This window comes from Pseudorca crassidens, chromosome 19 (genome assembly GCF_039906515.1).
Source record: "Pseudorca crassidens isolate mPseCra1 chromosome 19, mPseCra1.hap1, whole genome shotgun sequence".
Lineage (NCBI taxonomy): Eukaryota > Metazoa > Chordata > Mammalia > Artiodactyla > Delphinidae > Pseudorca > Pseudorca crassidens.
This window is the reverse complement of record NC_090314.1, coordinates 47,568,007-47,586,821: the sequence shown is the minus strand read 5'-3', so window position 1 is coordinate 47,586,821 and position 18,815 is coordinate 47,568,007. Positions and strand designations below refer to the sequence as shown.

The 18,815-nt window shown below is 37.3% G+C and overlaps 1 protein-coding gene across 7 annotated transcripts in view; it reads left to right on the top strand.

The window, feature by feature from the left end:
• The window catches only part of LOC137211954 (leucine-rich repeat-containing protein 37A3-like), a 113,934-nt gene that overhangs the window by 21,593 nt on the left and 73,526 nt on the right, over positions 1-18,815 (top strand). For all 7 annotated transcript variants that reach the window (XR_010937289.1, XM_067714747.1, XM_067714754.1 and 4 more), the window contains 5 exons: positions 1,674-1,745; positions 2,375-2,455; positions 8,634-8,705; positions 9,248-9,322; positions 18,221-18,339. Coding sequence is in view for 6 of the 7 variants with exons in the window: in XM_067714747.1 (XP_067570848.1) it covers positions 1,674-1,745; positions 2,375-2,455; positions 8,634-8,705; positions 9,248-9,322; positions 18,221-18,339 (419 nt within the window). In the remaining variant the exon portion in view is untranslated. The remainder of the gene's footprint in view (positions 1-1,673; positions 1,746-2,374; positions 2,456-8,633; positions 8,706-9,247; positions 9,323-18,220; positions 18,340-18,815) is intronic.

Below are 18,815 nucleotides of genomic sequence, written 5' to 3'. Positions count from 1 at the left end.
ATACTGACAAAGTGCTGTGGAGGCACCATGAAGTGCCTCCACAAAAGAAATTACATTTCTTTTAAAACAGTCATTTCCTCCTTCTATCCACTCTCCAGCTATTTTTTTTTTTTTTTTTTTTTTTTTTTTTTTTTTTTTTGCTGTACTTGGGCCTCTCACTGTTGTGGCCTCTCCCGTTGCGGAGCACAAGCTCCGGACGCGCAGGCTCAGCGGCTATGGCTCACGGGCCCAGCCGCTCCGCGGCATGTGGGATCTTCCCGGACCGGGGCACGAACCCATGTCCCCTGCATCGGCAGGCGGACTCTCAACCACTGCGCCACCAGGGAAGCCCTCCAGCTATTTTTTGATTTCATAAATATTTGAGTTTGCTTTATGTCCACGTGTTGGCTTTAAACGTGATAGACGATGCACGTAAGCAGTATCTAGTCCATACTTTGAAGGAGTTTATGCTCAGAGGAAATGGGTTGCAAAAATAGCTATATTTAAAGAAAGAAATGAATATGGGCAATGAGAGCTATAAGTTGGTATTGGAGCACAAAAGAGGGAAAGAAGACTTCAAATTGGATCAGGGAAGATGTTACTAGAGCAATGCTGTTTAAATGGGACCTCGAAGGGCCATTGGGTATCAATGACAGACATCTTGGGAAGAATAAGCTTGCAAAAGGAAAGTGGGAGAAAGGCAAAACATAGGAAAAATACTCTGAGTACCTGTAGAGTACAAGTGGGAAGAGTAGGAGATGAGAGCCAGATCATCTAGGGCTTTGGAGGCCAAGCCAAGGATAACACGCCAAGCTACCATGTTACCACAGCAGGGCTTTAGGACAAGCTTTAGCCTGCAACAGAACCGACCACTGGGAGGGCATGTGAAAACACAAGCTCCACCCCCGTAGTTACTGATTCCAGAGGTCCCCAGTAGGGCTGAGTATTTGTATCTTCAATAAGTTCACAAGTGATGCTGGTATTTGAGAACAACTTCCGGAGAGTTAATCTGGTGATCGCGTGGAGGATGGCTTAGAAACGGAGAGCGAAGAGATGGAAACACCAGTCAGAAGACAGTTATAGCCATCCAGGTGAAATGAGAGACTAAGCTGGAATCAATGGAAATAACATAGTCAGCTATAGTCAAGACTAGGTATTTTCGAATAAAAGTCAATATGATAGAAAGTGTAATACTGAATTAAAGTTACATATTAATGAGAGGAGTAACTTCCTTTCAAGTTGTGTGAAAGGGTATCTTTTATTTCTTCTGGTAATGAATTGGCCTAGAAAAACAGAACTATACTGGGAAGTGTGTAAATATAAGAATATTCCTTTGAATATTAGAAATTATAATGATATATAGAGATAAAAACTTTGAGCTCATAATCTAGAATTTGATGTGACCATAAAAGGTGGAATCTAATCAATGCTTCTGCTCTCAGGAAAGATTACCTCCAAAATCTATCAAGATCTATAGTTGTATATTTAATTTATGAAGATCCTGAAGGTGAGACTCTTAAGAGAGGTGAAGGCAGGGTTAGGGGCTCTGGAAGGTTCAAATAATAATTCCTAAGGTTTGGAGTTTAGACCAAAGCTTCTTATTTATTATTATCATTCTAACCTCTACTAGTTATTCCTACTAATTAGATATCTAAAAGCTAATTGAGGCAATATTTTCCTTTTCCTTTTCGTAGAGATTTATCCTGCAATAAAATACAGTCTATCGAAAGACGTACATTTGAACCACTACCTTTTTTGCAGTTTATGTAAGTTACAACTATAACTTCATTATATTTGGAATTTTTATAAAGCTTAATTTTTTCTAAAATTAATTTGTTACTCATTTTGAAATATGATTAAAATTCCTGCTAAAATTTTGTAGCAAATCCTTTTTGTCTCTAGCAAAGATTAGTGTGAGAGTTATTACACAGATCAGAGTGAATCATTGTAGAGCAGTGGTTCTCAACCAGGGTGATTTTGCACGCAGGTGACATTTGATAGTGTCTGGAGACATTTTTGCTTGTCAGAACTGTATATGCTCCTGGCATCTAGTGGACAGAGGCCACAGATGCTACTAAACACCCAACAGTACAGGAGAGCCTCCCACAGCAAAGAATTATCCAGCCCAAAATGTCAATAGTGCTGCCTTTCTAGAGAAATAAAGATCACTTAACACAAGTATTTAATGAGCATTTACTATTTTGTATCTAATGCACCACATATATAATCCTGAAAGTATAAATCATAATATCTTCCACAGTGAGATTTCATTAGTGTATGGAGGGAGTAGTGATGTTATGTTTCATCATACATAAATTAGAATTATTGCCAAACGATAACTGCTCTGAAAGAATATATATTTTTCTTCTTCTTTTGCATGTGTCTTTCTTTGTAGAAATCTTGGTTGCAATTTACTCACAGAACTGAGCTTTGGAACGTTTCAGGCCTGGCATGGAATGCGCTTTTTACACACGTTGTAAGTGAAATAGAAGATGAATGCATGTAAAAAACTGTGTGTAAAAACACCATGCAGTTATTGGTTAGCTGGGTGTAAGCCCAGTTTGAATTCTGGAAAGTATGTCTTGAGAGCCATTTATTATTTTTTCAAATGAGGAAACTAAGGTACAAAGAGGCCAAGAGACTTGTTTAACTCATATATATGAAACGCTCTGCTTTCCATAGTACTGATCTTTGGCACGGGCAATAAAAGGCACCAAGCAAAAACGCTCAGATTAGCGTTGTCATGGAATCCCACTGATGCCTCTCCACTATGTGAGTGGTCCATGAAGTTCCGCTTTTGAATTTAACTTTGATTCCTGCTCATGTGCAAAGTTCCTAACTGCTTAAAATGTATGCAACCCAGAGCTGCAAAGAACTAAGTTTAGCACCCAGTTCTTCAGGGAGCAAAAGGTGTGGGTGCTTCCCCAAGCATTATTAGCTCTTTTAAATGGTTAAGCAGAAAGAATTTCTGAACACCCACCACAGGGCTCTCCCTAGCCACCCAGAACATTATTTTTCAAAAAGCATATATCTCTGAAGTGAATTATCTGTGGCCAGTAGGAACCTTTGCGGTATGGAAAAAGACGTTGTTTGTGTTCAGCTGTAGTGTGAAAAATAGAAGGAAAATACATTGTTGCAGCCTAATTCAATATACTTCCTTTGCTGACTACTCTTCAATAAGAAGTGTGGGTTTTACACCCCTTCAGCTCAAAAATTCTGCGATTTCTCATGACACAAGGAAATGATAGTGGGTACGTTCAGTGGCCCGAAGCCTATTTTAGACTCAAGGTAAAGAGCTCTTCTACACCTGGCTTTGGAAAAGACTCTCTTACCTGTCTTGTGGTTCAGAAATCCAGTTTCACACAGTTCACACATTTTGGTTAATGAAGGTGTTGAGGCTGTGTCTGGAGCTGGATTAGCAATTCCTGCAGATGCGTATCTTCGGCGGCCTCCTTCCTTTCCCTTGTTAGTTTGCTGATGCCTGTCTTGGGGAGAGAGCACCAAGGGTCAGTTTTTCTTTTGCCAGCACAAGGGAGAGCAGGCTCATGACATCCCTTCACCAGGAGGTTTTAGTAGCATCAATACAACCTCTTAAACTCACCACCTTTCCTAAACATCCTATAACACCAAGAGTTCCTTATAAGAATCTGCGTTTCACTATAGTTATGTAGGCAACACAGGAAAATACATTGTGGAAATAAACAAATAAATAAATAAATCACAGTTTAAAAATTAATGAATTCATTCAAAAACATTCCCTGAGTGCCATGCCACTCTGTGTCAGCACTGTACTAACTGCTGGGGATACAAACACGCGTAGGGCAGGGACTTTGTCCCCAAGAAACTTTCATACTGGAAGGAGAAAGATGGATGTTGATGGGAAAACATATATGAGAGCCATTGTAGCATCTATGCAGCAGGGTAACAAGGTGAGGGAGGGGGGTGATGAAGTAGAAAATGGGTGGTAGGTTAGAAAAGATTTGTGATGGAAGAGGCACCAACTTGTTCCTTTGGAATTTGTGTGCCTCTTAAATGACAGAAAAAGGTAGTGAAAGAATCAGAACTATCTGGTGTTGGAAATAAATTAGTACTGTACTCCTAAAACTCGTTCACAGTTACTTTCAAAAGATTGTCACAGTATAGTAAGTCTTTGTTTTGGGCTAAGTCTTTCTAATAGGAAAAGCTAATTTGCTTCAGGAAACATTTGCCATGGTGAGATATAAACTTTATTGCATCTCTTTCCAAAGGGAAGCCACCAAGGGAAGATGCCACCCTCGAGTTAGGTCATTTTACTACCTATAATGACATATTACTGGGGTGTTTATAAGTTGCCTGCATTAAATAAGTTTGGAAAAGGGCCCCAGCTGAGGTGGATTTATGAATTCAGTGAAGCTTAGGTTTCAGGGCTCCTCACTTGCATAGGTCCCTTGCAAGGTCTTGAGAGGGGTCCTAGCGATTTTTGTATTCATAACTTTGCATGTTTTTATTAGATATGATTTCCCAAAGTAGATGAGGTTCAGGCCCCACAAAACCTTGATTCATCACTAGGTTTCAGGTGATTATAAGACAGTGGGTTTCTTGAATGACGCCTCGATGTTATTGACAATCATAAGGTGAAGTAGTTAGCAGTGTGGTAGTCTATTTTAAATCCGAAATCTACCTCAAAGATGAGCCAAGAGCTTATTAATTAATAAAGTACCACTCTTTGAATGGTGGTAGTAATCATATCTCTTTCAGATAAAATCAGGAATGAAATATATTATGGAAAACCAGCAGTGGTTGATAATCCTAAATGTTAAGTATACTTTTTTTTTCTGGCTTTAAAGTGTTTCTCGTTCACTCACCTACGCAGGTGCAGACTGATGGCTTATTTTTAAAAATTCTTTTAGTCACTTCATTGGTTCTAACAATACAAGCTCCATGATTTTAGGAACTGAAGAACTCTACAATGTAGAAAGTCTATGTAACTTAACCAGTCAGAGCACATTCACATTCTGGCTTGTCTGTGGTACATCAATATTGTACCAAGAACATAAGCCCTAAGAGAGAATAAGAGGAAAATCAAAGCCTTATCCCTATTGAATTATTTACCCCATTGTTGAGAATATCAATGAGGGAGGTGAGGCCACACTATGAAGGCAAATTGAGCTGCGGTCACAGAGCCGCCCTAATGCTCCCCCATTCAGCTAGCATTGGTTTCCTTTAGATAGCTATGTACACACCAAAGCTTACACACGTCAGGGTGCTGTCATCACTTTTTGCTATGTACTAGAATCCTGGCTGCTTCTCAGATTTACAAAGGCATAAACGCTAAAAACAAAAATAACTTGGGTCTGCCCTTTGGTGTGATTCAGGGTGGCTGTTTTATTTGTAATAGTTCAAAATTTTGAGATTGTCACACCTAGCAAGTAGTATACTTTTCTTCTCCCAACTGCATCTTATTCTTCCCACCTGTAGTATTTTCTCCCATGCTATATGTTTTCTCACTTTCTTGATAGTGTCCTTGGAAGCACAACGTTTTTAATTTTTATGGAGTCCAACTCATCTATTTTTCCTTTGGTTGTTTCTGCTTCTGGTGTCATATCTAACAACTGTTGTCTAATGCAAGGTCATAAAGATTTACTCCTGTGTTTTCTTCTAGGAGTTTTATAGCCTTAGCTCTTACATTTGGATATTTGATCCATTTGGAGTTAATTTTCATATACGGTGTGAAGTGTAGGAGTCCAGCTTCATTATTTTGTGTGTGGATGTACAGTTGTCCCAGCATCATTTGAAAAGACTGTTCTTTCCACATGGAATTGTTTTGGCATGCTTGTTGAAAATCAATAGACCATATACATGAGGGTTTATTCTGTTCCATTAATTTACATGTCTGTTCTTATTCCAGTACCACACTGTGATTGCAGTAGCTTTGAACTGAGTTTTGAAACCAGGATGTGTTGAGTCCTCCCACTTTGTACTTTACCAACACTGTTTTGGTTTATTCTGTTTCCTTAAATTGCTATATGAATTTTAGAATTAGCTTGGCAATTTCTGGAAAGAAGTCAGCTGGGATTTTGATAGGAATTGCAATGGAACCATAGGTCGATTTGGGAAGTAGTGAAATTTTAATAAGATTATCTTCCAGTCCATGAATCCAGCATGTCTTTATATTTATTTAGATCTTCTTCAATTTCTTTCAACAGTTTTGTACTTTTCAGTGTGAATCTTGCACTCGGGTAAATTTTTCCATAAGTGTTATATTTGTTTTGATGCTGTTACACGTGGAATTGTTTTCTTAATTTCATTTTTGGATTACTCACTGCTGGTGTGTAGAAATAATATTGATCTTATATCCTACAACCTTGCTGAACTCATTTATTAATGCTAACAGTTATCTTCCTAGATTCCCAGGAATATGTCTTGTGGTCTTCCAGTTTCCCAGGAATACAGTGGAACATTTCAAAGTCTCTGTGGACATCTCATTCCTCAGCTTTTCTTTTTAAGCTTTTCGGTTGGGCTGTTTTTTGCATCCAACTGTTACCCATTGCCTCATGCAGCCGCCATGTTAAAATATTTGCTTGAAAATGTTTTCCAGAAATGCCAGCTGAGGAGAGGCTTTTCTCACTAGACAGCTCTGAGTCAGGTCAAAGGCAAACCTTTCAAGTGAGGTCTTCCAGGGGACCACCAGACATGTAAAACAATGACAGTTCTTTGGGAATGAGGCTTTGAAGGCCCTCCCAGTCCATGCTGCTCCTTCTGGTACCAGTGATGTGGGCTGTTTTTCAAGGCTACCACTGGCATGGAGAGCAAAGTTCAAGGACAAATTAAAGCAACACAGATCTCATTTTTCTTACAAAAATTAATTTGTTTTCCTTGAAGAAATTGCTCCCCAATTTCCTGCCAGCATGTTGGTTAAAGTGATTGGTCAGAAGTTGATTCTGACCATTTTTGCCAGTTTTGTTGTTGTAGTTATTGTTATTTTTGCTTCTATGGAGGGATGAATTTTCAGATGTCCTTCCTCCATCATTTTTACTGATTTTCCTGCAATTTTTAAAAAAATCTATAAAGTCTCAACGTCCATACGCTAATTAAATATCATGAGAGATGATTAAGGAAAAAATAAATAAAAAGAGAAATAAATAAATAAATAGAGAAAATATAATTCTCATAGAGGCTTTCCCAGATGGGTAGATGAAGTTTGAAAAGGTATTTCTATATTTAGTGCTCTGCAAATTAAGGTTAAAGTAACAGATGTTTTAACACACACACCCCTTTTTTTTCATTCAGGTTAAACACAGGCTTTAGAGTCAGAACTAAGTTCAAATTCTAGCTCTGCTTCTTACTAGCTTGATGACTTACGACAAGTTATGTAACTTCTCTGTGCCTCAGTTTCCTCATTTGTACAATGGTGTAATATATATATCATATAAGGTTACTGTGAGGATTAAATGTTAAATGCTGATCACAGATGCCTGGCAACCCAAAAGATATTACTTTTGATGATTATCTTTATAATATTTTGCAAAAATAAGCTAATAATTCTTGAGTAGAGTTAACTTAAAGTCAGGTATTCTTTTCTTTCTTCCTGTTTCTTTTTGGGTTTTTCCCCCCCTTATTTGTTTTTTTTTTGTGTGTGTGTGTGGTACGCGGGCCTCTGACTGTTGTGGCCTCTCCCCTTGCGGAGCACAGGCTCCGGACACGCAGGCCCAGCAGCCATGGCTCACGGGCCCACCCGCTCCGCGGCATGTGGGATCTTCCCAGACCGGGGCATGAACCCGCGTCCCCTGCATCGGCAGGCGGACTCTCAACCACTGCGCCACCAGGGAAGCCCCCCTTATTTGTTTTAAAGAACTAAGAAAAAAGAAAGAAAGAAAGGAAGAAAGAACTAATAAGAAAATCTATTCCAGGATTTTGGAATAAAATTTTGTTCCCCAAAATTAATTTGTTTGTTTTATTGATATATAAACAAAATGTTATTTATTTATTCAGCAAACATTTATTAAATACCTAGCAAATATTAGGCACTATGTCAGGCACAGGAATAATAATGACAATAAGTGTGGTCTCTGCTCTCAAGTTGCTGACAATCTAGGAGACTGACAAGTAAACAGGTGATTACATACACAGTAACAAAGGCTATGATACAAGAATACACATGGGACTATGTGATGGGAGTATGGCTTTCACCAGTTCCTCTTGGATTTATCTCTTCTTCTTTGGCTCCAGAACCAAGGAATTAGCCCTATTTTTGTCTTTAGCTGGGTAGTTTAAATCATGAAATTTTTAAAAATTGGTAGAGATGAAAGAAAAACACCTTGAATTATGGAAGACACTAGAAATAGTACTTTTTTACAGAGCAAGGGCTTCCTACCAGCATAGTCACTTCGAGGGTTTTTAACCTGAAGAGTCCTTTGGCATATTTTTTCTTTGCTAGCCACTTTTTTTCTATTTTATTGTTTGTTTGTTTGTTTCTCTTCTCCACTTTATCATCTAGAGACCTGGGTAGTTCCCAGTGAAAGAGTGTTTTACAGATTCTAAGGGTGATTTATACGTAAAGGCAGAAAATGACTTTTTTTTTTAACCTTCCAGTTCCATACCAAAAAAAAATGAATATAAGCTTTCATGGAAGTAATTGAAAATGCAGATAATTTTAATTCCATTCCATTTTTCAGAATTCTCAATCGTAATCCTTTGACAACAGTTGAAGATTCTCATCTTTTTAAATTGCCAGCATTAAAATATTTGTAAGTATTGCAACAGTTTCATGGCTCATGAGATAATTTCTCCTTTTTACTTTCGTCAAAGATTGAGTACTTTAGCTAAAAAGACATAATTTAGATTTTAACTGGGTTATTGAAAATAAGCGTTATTGGCAAAGAAAAGGATTAAGAAAGAATATATATGGATAAGACAGCCAGCAGAGAATGAGAACAGTGTTGAAGAACACATATAGATATGGAACATGTAGATGCATGTAGGAATATTATTTATCCCAGAAAGAAAAAAGGAATAAGGGGTACATTATTTTTTTAAAAAAGAGTGATCAAAAGAGGTAGATGCAATTGAAAATGAGAAATCAGGATAATAGAAAATGATTGTACTGTTCAGCACCAAGGTCATTAATTTGATGATGCAAATTTAAATTTCTTCAGTAAGAGCTGTTTTGGATTATCATCTATGGCAAGTAAGAAGCCAGCATTGAAGTAATCACATGTTAAGTATCTTTTTAAGTTTAGAACTTTTGTCTTTGGGTTTTCTATCACGCATGTTTGGGCTTCTCCTTCAGAGACATGGGAACAACACAAGTGTCACTTACAACAGTTAAAAGCATCCTCATGATGACCCTTGAATTGGAAAAACTGTAAGTTGATTTTCCTTACGTTTATTTTCACTCAATTGTTTTTTTAGGTTTACTATTTTCTTAAGTCAGGTTTATTTATGTATAATTTTCATTTAACAAAATTCACTATTTTTAAATATACAGTGTGATGTGTTTTGACAAACGTATAGTTCTGTAGCCACCACCACATCTGAAGTAAAGAAAACGTCTGCACTCCCAAAAGACCCCTCGTGTCCCTCTGTAGTCAATCCATCCTCCTCTCTCTACCAGCCCCTGGCAACCACCAATCTGAGTTTTGTCCGTATAACGTTGCCTTTTCCAGAATATTTTATAAATGAAATCATGTGGTATGTAGCTTTTTGTTTTTGGCTTCTTTCACTTAGCCAGTCTCTTTGGAGATTCATCTGTTTTGTTGCACCTGTCAGTAGTTCATTCCTTTTTATTGCTGAGCAGTATTCTAGTTGTGTGGATACACAGTTTGTTTACGCATTCATCGTTTGATGAACATTTGCGTTTTTTCTCATTTTTTGGCTATTATGAACAAAGCCTCTGAAAACAGTCACATGTGTGTCTGAACATATGTTTTGTGCGAGCATATGTTTTCATTTCTTTGGGGTAAAATCCCTAAGGGTGGGATTGCTTTATCATATGCTAACTGCATATTTAACTTTTTAAGAAACTGCTAGACTGTTTTCTAAAGTGCCTGTGCCATTTTGCTTCCCCACTGGCAGTCTATGAGTGTTGCAGTTGCTCCACATCTTCACCTGATTCTTATATTAAAAAAAAAAAAAAAATTTCAACCTTTCTAGTAGGTGTGTAGCTGCATCTCGTGGTTTTGCCACATTTTGCATTTCTGTAATAGGTGAGTGATGTTGAGTGTCTATTCATGTGCAAATATCTTTTAAAATGAAGTGTCTGTTCAAATTCATTTTTAATTGGATATTGTTATTGAGATTTAGGAGTGCTTTATATAAAAAGCAATGGAAAAAGTCCTTTCTCTCAAATAAGTGTTTAGTAAATATCTTCTCCCAGATTGTGACTTATCTTCATTATATTAAAGTGTCTCTGAAGACTAGAAGTGTTAAATTTTTGATGAACTCTAATTTAGCAATTTTTCTTTTTTTTCATATTTATTTAATTTATTTATTTGGTTGTGCTGGGTCTTAGTTGCGGCAGATGGGCTCCTTAGTTGTGGCTCATGGGCTTCTTAGTTGTGGCACGCGAACTCTTAGTTGTGGCATGCATGTGGGATCTAGCTCCCTGACCAGGGATCTAACCTGGGCCCTCTGCATTGGGAACTCAGAGTCTTAACCACCAGGGAAGTCCCTTAGCAACTTTTCTTAGATGGTTTGTGCTTTTTTCTGTCTTATCTAAGAAATCTTTCTCTGAGACCCCATTGTCTAACCCATAATGACAAAGGTTTTCTCCTGTGTTTCCTTCCAGAAGTTGTATAGTTACATTTAGGTCTATGATTCATTCTGTGTTAATTTTCATATATGTTGTGAGGGAAGGGTCAAGTTTCTTTTTTTTTTTTGCAGTTTAAATAACTATTTCTGTAGGACCCTATTGCGACAGTTTATTACACAACTTACTGCACCTTAAATTGTGCCATCCCCCTTACAACATGGGAAGCTAATAGAAACCTTCTGTTATGCCAAGGCTAGTTGAGGGGATTGCATGAATTAGTATGTGGAAAGGGCCCTGCATTTAGCAGTCTGTTCCAACCGTCTTTGTCAGGTCAGCTGACCAATGACTGTCTTCACCATGCCGTCACACATTGGTCACTGCTCTAGCCTCATCTTCCTCAGCCTCCCACAGCATCTGCCACAATTGCGATCCCCCTTTTGTAAGCTAGATGCCCTTCTCTCTCGATATTAAAAAGTATTTCCCTATGTAACGACAATACTGCTAACACACAGTACTAAATAAATTAAATTCCTACACAATAATATTACTTAATAAAGATTTGCTATTCAAATTTCCCCAATTGGCTCTCTCATATAATATCATTTCTTTTAAGCTTTTTGAGGTATAACTGACATACAGTAATCTGTGTTCACACACACACATTCACACACCATGAAGACATCACCAAAATCAAAATGTCCATCACCTCAGAAAGTTTCTTAATGTCTCTTTGTAATTCTTCCTTCCCATCTTTCCTCGCCCTTCCCAGTTGCTATGCAACCATTGATCTGCTTTCTGTCTGCATTTTCTAGAATTTTATGGAAATGGAATCATACAGGGTATACTTTTTTCTAACTGGCTTCTAACTCAGCATGATTATTTTAATCTTCATCCATATTGTTGCATATATCAGTAATTCATTTCTGTTTATTGCTGAATAGTATTCCATTATATGTATGTACCACCATTTATCTATTCACCATTGATGGACATTTGAGTTGTTTCAGTCTTTGTCTATTACAGATAAAGTTGCTATGAATATTTGTGTACAAGTCTTTGTGTGGATGTGTACTTCCATTTCTCTTGGGTAAATACCTGCAAGTAGAATGGCTGGATCATTGGTAAGTGTATGTTTAAGTTTTTAAAAAATACCTATTTTCCATAGTGGTTTGATCATTTTACATCTCTACCAGCAGTGTATGAGAGGTGCATTTTCTTCACGTTGCGGCCAACATTTGCTATGCTCAATATTTTTAATTTTACATATTTTAATAGGTGTGTAGCTGTATCTCACTGTGGCATCCCTAATGATTAATCATGTCAAACATCTTTTCATATGCTTATTTTCCATCTGTATATCTTTGAATCTTTTATCTATATTTTTCTCGAGTTTTGAGAGTTCTTTATATATTCTGGAAATTGGTCCTTTATCCAATATGTAAGTTGCTAAGTATTTTCTCCCATTCTGTGACTCATCTTTTTGTTCTCTCAGGAGTGTCTTTTGCAGGGCAGAAGTTCTTAATTTTGATGCTGTTTAATTTATCTATTTTATTCTTTTATGGATTATGCTTTTGGTGTTGTATCTAAGAAATCTTGTCTAACGCAAGGTCATAAAATTTTTCACCTGTTTTTTTTTTTTTTTTTTTTTTTTTGCGGTACGCCAGCCTCTCACTGTTTTGGCCTCTCCCGCCGCGGAGCACAGGCTCCGGACGCGCAGGCTCAGCGACCATGGCTCACGGGCCCAGCCGCTCCGCGACATGTGGGATCTTCCCGGACCGGGGCACGAACCTGTGTGCCATGCATCAGCAGGCCGACTCTCAACCACTGCACCAACAGGGAAGCCCTCACCTGTTTTGTTCTAGAAGTTTTATAGTTTTATGTTTTACATTTAGATCTTTGAACCAATTTGAGTTCATTTCTGTATATGGTTTGGATGGAACTTCTTTTTTTTTTTTCTTTTTGCACCTGGATATTCAATTTTTCCAGCATCATTTGTTGAAAAGACTATCGTTTCTCCACTTAAAAACTTTTGAACCTGAAAGTCAGTTCTCCACATCTTTCTTCTTCAGAACTTTCTATTCTGTTCCTTTGACCTTTTTGTCTATCTTTACACTACTATCACAGTGTCTTGAAGGTGTAGTTTCATAAGCCTTGAAATCAGTTACTGTTAGTTCTTCAACTTTGTTCTTTCTCAAAGTTGTTTTAGTTATTCTAAACTTTATTTCCATATGAATTTTAGAATTAGCTTGTCAATTTCTATAGAAAAGCCTACTGGAATTTTGATCTATAAATCGATTTGGGGACAATTGATGTCTCAACAATATTGAATCTTCTGATCCATGAATACTTTATATCTCTCCATTTATTTAGGTCTTCCTTAATTTCCCCCTGCAACATTTTACAGTTTTCAGTGTGCCAGTCTTTTACATCTTTTGTCAGATTCATTCTAAGTATTTTATATGTTTGATTCTATTATAAGTAGTATTTTAAAACTTTGATCTCTGATTGTTTGTTGAGATCAATTAATCTTTTTGTATGTTGATCGTGTACCCTGCAAACTTGATAAACTCATTTATTAGTTCCAGTAGCATTTTTGTAGATTCTATCAGGTTTTCTACATAATCATGTTATCTGCAAATAAAGATAGATTTACTTCTTCCTTTCCATTCTGAATATCTCTTTTCTTTCTTTTGCCCTATGGCACTGGCTAGAACCTTCAGTGCAATGTCAAATAGAAGTAATGGGAGCAGACAGCCTTGCCTTTGTCCTGATCCTGGAGAGAAAGTACTTTGTCCTTCACCATTAAATATGATGTTAGGTATTTTGTAGAAGTCATTTATCAAGTTGAGGAAGTCTCCTTCCATTCCTAGTCTACTGAGGGCTGTTCTTTTCTTTAATGTGGAATGGGTGTTAGATTCTTTCATTCTTTTCCTGCATCTATTGCAATGACTATGTGATTTTCCCCTTCTTTTCTTCTTAATTTGTTTATTTATTTTTTGGCTGCATTGGGTCTTCTTTGCTGCACGCAGGCTTTCTCTAGTTGTGGCGAGCAGGGACTACTCTTCATTGCAGTATGCAGGCTTGTCATTGCGGTGGCTTCTCTTGTTGCAGAGCACGGGCTCTAGGTGCACGGGCTTCACTAGTTGTGGCACATGGGCTCAGTAGTTGTGGGTCACGTGCTCTAGAGCGCAGGCTCAGTAGTTGTGGTGCACAGGCTTAGTTGCTCCATGGCATGTGGGATCTTCCCAGACCAGGGCTCAAACCCATGTCCCCTGCACCGGCAGGTGGATTCTTAACCACTGCCCCACCAGAGATGTCCTGATTTTTCTTTTTTAGTGTAGTAAGTTGGGTAAGTTGATTTTCAAATATTAAAGCAACCTTTCATTCTTGAGATAAACCCCACTTGGTCATGATGTATCATCTTTTTATATATTATTGGATTTGATATGCTAAAATTTTGTTAAGAATTTTTGCCTCTGAGTTCATGAGAGAGATTGGTCTATAGTTTTTTTGTAATGTCATTGTCTAATCTTGGTATAGTGAAAGTTGGCCTTATAAATAAGTTGGGAAGTATTCCCTTCTCTTCAACTTTCTGGTAGAGTTTGTGTAGAATTGGCATTATTTTATTCCTTAAATGTTCCATAGAATTTATCAGTTAAGCCATTTGGACTTGAAGCTTTCTTTGTTGGAAGGTTTTAAACTGCACATCCAATTTCTTTAATATCCTTATTCTTGAATAAACTTTAGTAGTGCATGTCTTTCAAAGAATTTGTCCATTTCATATTGAATTTATTGGTATAAAGTATTCTATAATATTCTCTTATTATCCTTTTAATATCTATAGTACTTTTCTATTTTGCAGTTTATTTATTTCTACTTTGACCTTTATTGTGTTCTTTCTTCTCTTACTCTGTGCTTAATTTGCTCTCGTTTTTCCAGTTTAAGGTGGAAGTTGAGGAAGCTGAGTACAGCATTAGCAATATCCCACATGTTGACATAATATGTTTTCAGTTTCAGTGAGTTCAAAATAGTTTTTGATTTCCCTTTTGATTTCTTCTTTGACCACAAAGTTACTCAGAAGTGTGTTGTTTAGTTTCCAAATATTTGGAGCTTTTTCAGCATTTTAAATTTCTAATTTAATTCCATTGTGGTCAGAGACATATATTGATTGCCTAAAATCCTTTAAAAAAATTTTTAAAGTATTTTTTAAATTTATTTCTTTGCTCTGTTGGGTCTTTTTTGCTTTGCCTGGGCTTTCTCTAGTTGCGGCGAGCAGGGGCTACCCTTCATTGTGGTGTACCGGCTTCTCATTGGATGGCTTCTCTTGTTGCAGAGCACAGTCTCTAGGTGCATGGGCTTCAGTAGTTGTGGCACACAGGCTCTAGAGCACAGGCTCAGTAGTTGTGGCGTACGGGCTTAGTTGTTCTGCGGCATGTGGGATCTTCCCTGACCAGGGATCGAACCCGTGTCCCCTGCATTGGCAGGCAGATTCTTAACCACTGAACCACCAGGGAAGTCCCAATTCCAGTATTCTTAATCTTTTGTGTAGATACATATTGCAATCTGGTGACATTTTCCTTCTGCTTAAAAATACTTCTTTTAACATTTCTTATAGGGAAAGTCTACTAGTAATGAATTCTTTCAGGTTTTGTATGTCTGAGATAGTCTTTATTTTGCTTTTGTTTTGACAGTTGTGGGTGTAGAATTCTAGGTTGATAGAATTCAATTCACTACTTTAAAGATGTTATTCCACTGAGTTCTCGTTTACATTGTTTCCAACAAGAATTCTCCTGTCATTGTTATCTTTGTTCCTCTGTATGTACTGTATAGGTTTTTCCTCTGGCTGCTTTTAACTTTTTTCTTTATTGCTGGTTTTGAGCAATTTGATTATTTTTTGTGCCTTGGTGTAGTTTTGTCCATGTTTCTTATGCTTAACGTTTATTGATCTTCTTGACTTTGTGGGTTTATAGTGTTCACCAGTGTGGACAAATTTTGGGTATTATTTCTTCAATTTTTTGTATTTCTCCTCTCCTTCATGGACTCTAAGTACACATGTATTAGACCACTTGAAGTTGTTGCACAATTCGCTGATGCTCTATTCATTTTTGTTGTTGTTTTGTTTTGTTACACGTTTTGTTTCATTTTGGATAGTTTCTATTACTGTGCCTTAATGTTCACTGACCCTTTCTTCTGCAGTGTCTAATCTCCCATTAACCTCATTCAATGTCTTTTTCATTTAGACTTTGTTTGTAATCTCTAGAAGCTCAATTTGGGTCTGTTTTGCATTTTCCATGCCTCTACTTAACATTTTCAGTGTTTAGCCTGGGTTTCTTAACAACTGAAATACAGTTCTAATAACTTTTCTTCATGTATAATAACTTTTTTTTTTTTTTCTGGTACGCGGGCCTCTCACTGTTGTGGCCTTTCTCGTGGCAGACCACAGAGTCCGGATGCGCAGGCTCAGGAGAGCCCCATGTGTAATACCTTTTTAAATGTTCTTTTCTACCAAGTCTAACATCTGTGTAGATTATGGGTTAGTTTTGATTGGTTGCCTTTTCTCCTCAGTATGGGTCATATTTTCCTACTTCTTTGCATGCTTGGCAATTTTTCATATGATAACAGATGTTGTGAGTTTAGTTTATTGTGTGCTATATATATTTATATTCCTGTAAAATGCTTGGGCTTTGCTTTTGTGAAATTAAGTTACTCAAAACAGTTTTATTCTTTTACATCTAGCTGTTAAGATTCGTTGGGTAGGAGTCCACGTAGCCTTTAGTCTGGAGCTCATTATTTGCAACTACTGAGACAAGTCCTTTCTGAGTATCATGAGGTTTTCCAGTCTGACTTGTAGGAACAGGTACTATTCCTACAACCCTGTGTGATAACCAGTTATTCTTATTATTAATGTGGTTCTTTTCCTGGCATCAAGTAATTCCTCACACAAATGTACTGACCAATACTGTGTTGAATTCTCAAGAGATCCCTCTGCATATCCCCAGAGTTCGTTGTCTGTGCACTTCTTTTCTCTCTCATACTCTGCTTTGTGAACTCTAGTTACCTTGGTTTTCCCAGACTCTCAGCTCCATTTCCTCAGTCAGGGAGTCCACCAGTCTCAGCCTGGACTTCTCTTCCCTGTACCATGACCTGGAAACTCACTCAGAGAAGTAAGTTAGGGCTATTATAGGTATCAGTTCATTTATTTTCCATCTTCTGGGGATCACTGAACTGTATTGCCTGACGTGCAGTTTCTTGAAAACTGTTTTGTTTCATATGTTCTGCCTGATGCTTTCATTGTTTCAGGTGGGAGGTTAAATTGGTCCTTGTTACTTCATCTTGGCCAGTAGCCAATAATGTTCTTTAAGTCTGTTTTATTTTTATACAGGGTCCAATTAAAGATTAGGCATTGCATGTCATGTCTTTGTTTCCTTTAATCTAGAATATTTCCCTGCTATTCTTTTTTTTTTTTTTTTTGTCTTTTATGACATTGGCATTTTTGAAGAGTCTAAGCCAGTTGTCTTGTAAACTGCCCCACAATCTGGATTTGTCTGTTTCCTCATTTGATTCAAAGTAAATATTTTGGGGAAGAATACTATATAGGTGATGTATTCTTCATACTTCATCACTTCAGGTGGCCCAGTGCTAAGTCTGATCCCTTGATTAAGGTGGTTTCTTCCATATCTCTCCATTGTGAAGTTATTTTTCCCCTTGGTAATTGATAAATAATATGAGGTCCCATACTTTGGGATCAGTGGAGATCCTACTTTCAAATAACTCTTCACCCAACTGTGCATCAATGATAATCCTTGTCTGAATCGATTATTACATTGATACTTGCAAAATGACACTTTCCTAATCTATCATTCCTTTTGCATTTATTAGCTGACATGATTCTATAGAGAAGAGCTCCCCACTTTTCATTTTGAGTATCATTATGAACTCATGTGCTTTTTTCTAAATTAACTATGTTATACCTTATTATAATGATCATGTTATTCTTTGGAATGTTCCATTTGTCTAGATTTGGCCAATGTGATATCTGTTATTGTTTAACCACACGATGCTTTTTTATTACTAGAATAACTTCTGATATATTACTACTGACAAGTAGGAACTGAGAAAGGGACTCCAGAAAGTGCGGCCTTATTCAGACTCTTCTTAGAAGTCTGCCTTCTTCCTGTGTACTCTCAACCCAAAGGCTTTCGGGTTGGAAGGAGATATTTCTGAATCAAATTACAGATCAATGTCCCCCAATTCTAATCCCTATTCCCTTTTTTCTAGGCATACCATACCTACTGCCATCCTAATCCTTCTGTTGGGCACCTCTCTCCTCCTCTATATTTATTTACAACAGTCAAGAGCAGCAATTGGCCAACCGGCCCCTATCCTGTTCTCCAGCCCATGAGCCCCAAGAACTCCTTTTTGCACTGGTCTGTGGGGGCCTTGGACTCCCCCTTCTACCTACTCAAGTAACTGTTTTATCACAACTTTAATGACCAGTGTTTCCATTTATAGGATCTTACCTAGCCGTATGGGCTGCTGCCTCTGCCAATTTAAAGATAGTATTGAGGTTGCCTGTAAGACAGTCAAGCTGCGTTGTGACAGTGAATGCCTGACAGACGTGACACCTTGTGGTGAGTCTCAGTTGCGGGATAATAAATTGTTAATTTAATTTTTTAATGTTTATTTTTAATCAATGATGATAAATTTTAAAATTAGTGGTGTAATTGCATTGTTTTAATTCATTCATTCAGAGTTCCAGCTCCCTAAGTTTCTAAGAACTACCCCCTTGCTAAAAATCAGATGCTTGGTTACATTATTAAGCTAATATAACTGATCTGCATACATAATGGAACAAGAGAAAGGAATGGAAGGGGGAAGGGAATTCACATTAATGACCACATATCCTATGCTGTGCTCTCTGCAAATGAGAACTTATTCATATAGCGCATCACATTTTGTAAACTGATTTTATATACATTAAGTCTCAGGTACTCTTTGTCTCATAGGAGAGGTGTAAATATATTTTTGTTTATTTTGTGTGTTTCTGCAATTTTTTAAACAGTACAAGTGATGCTGTTTTATGTCCTATTTGGAGCCTGAGATTTTC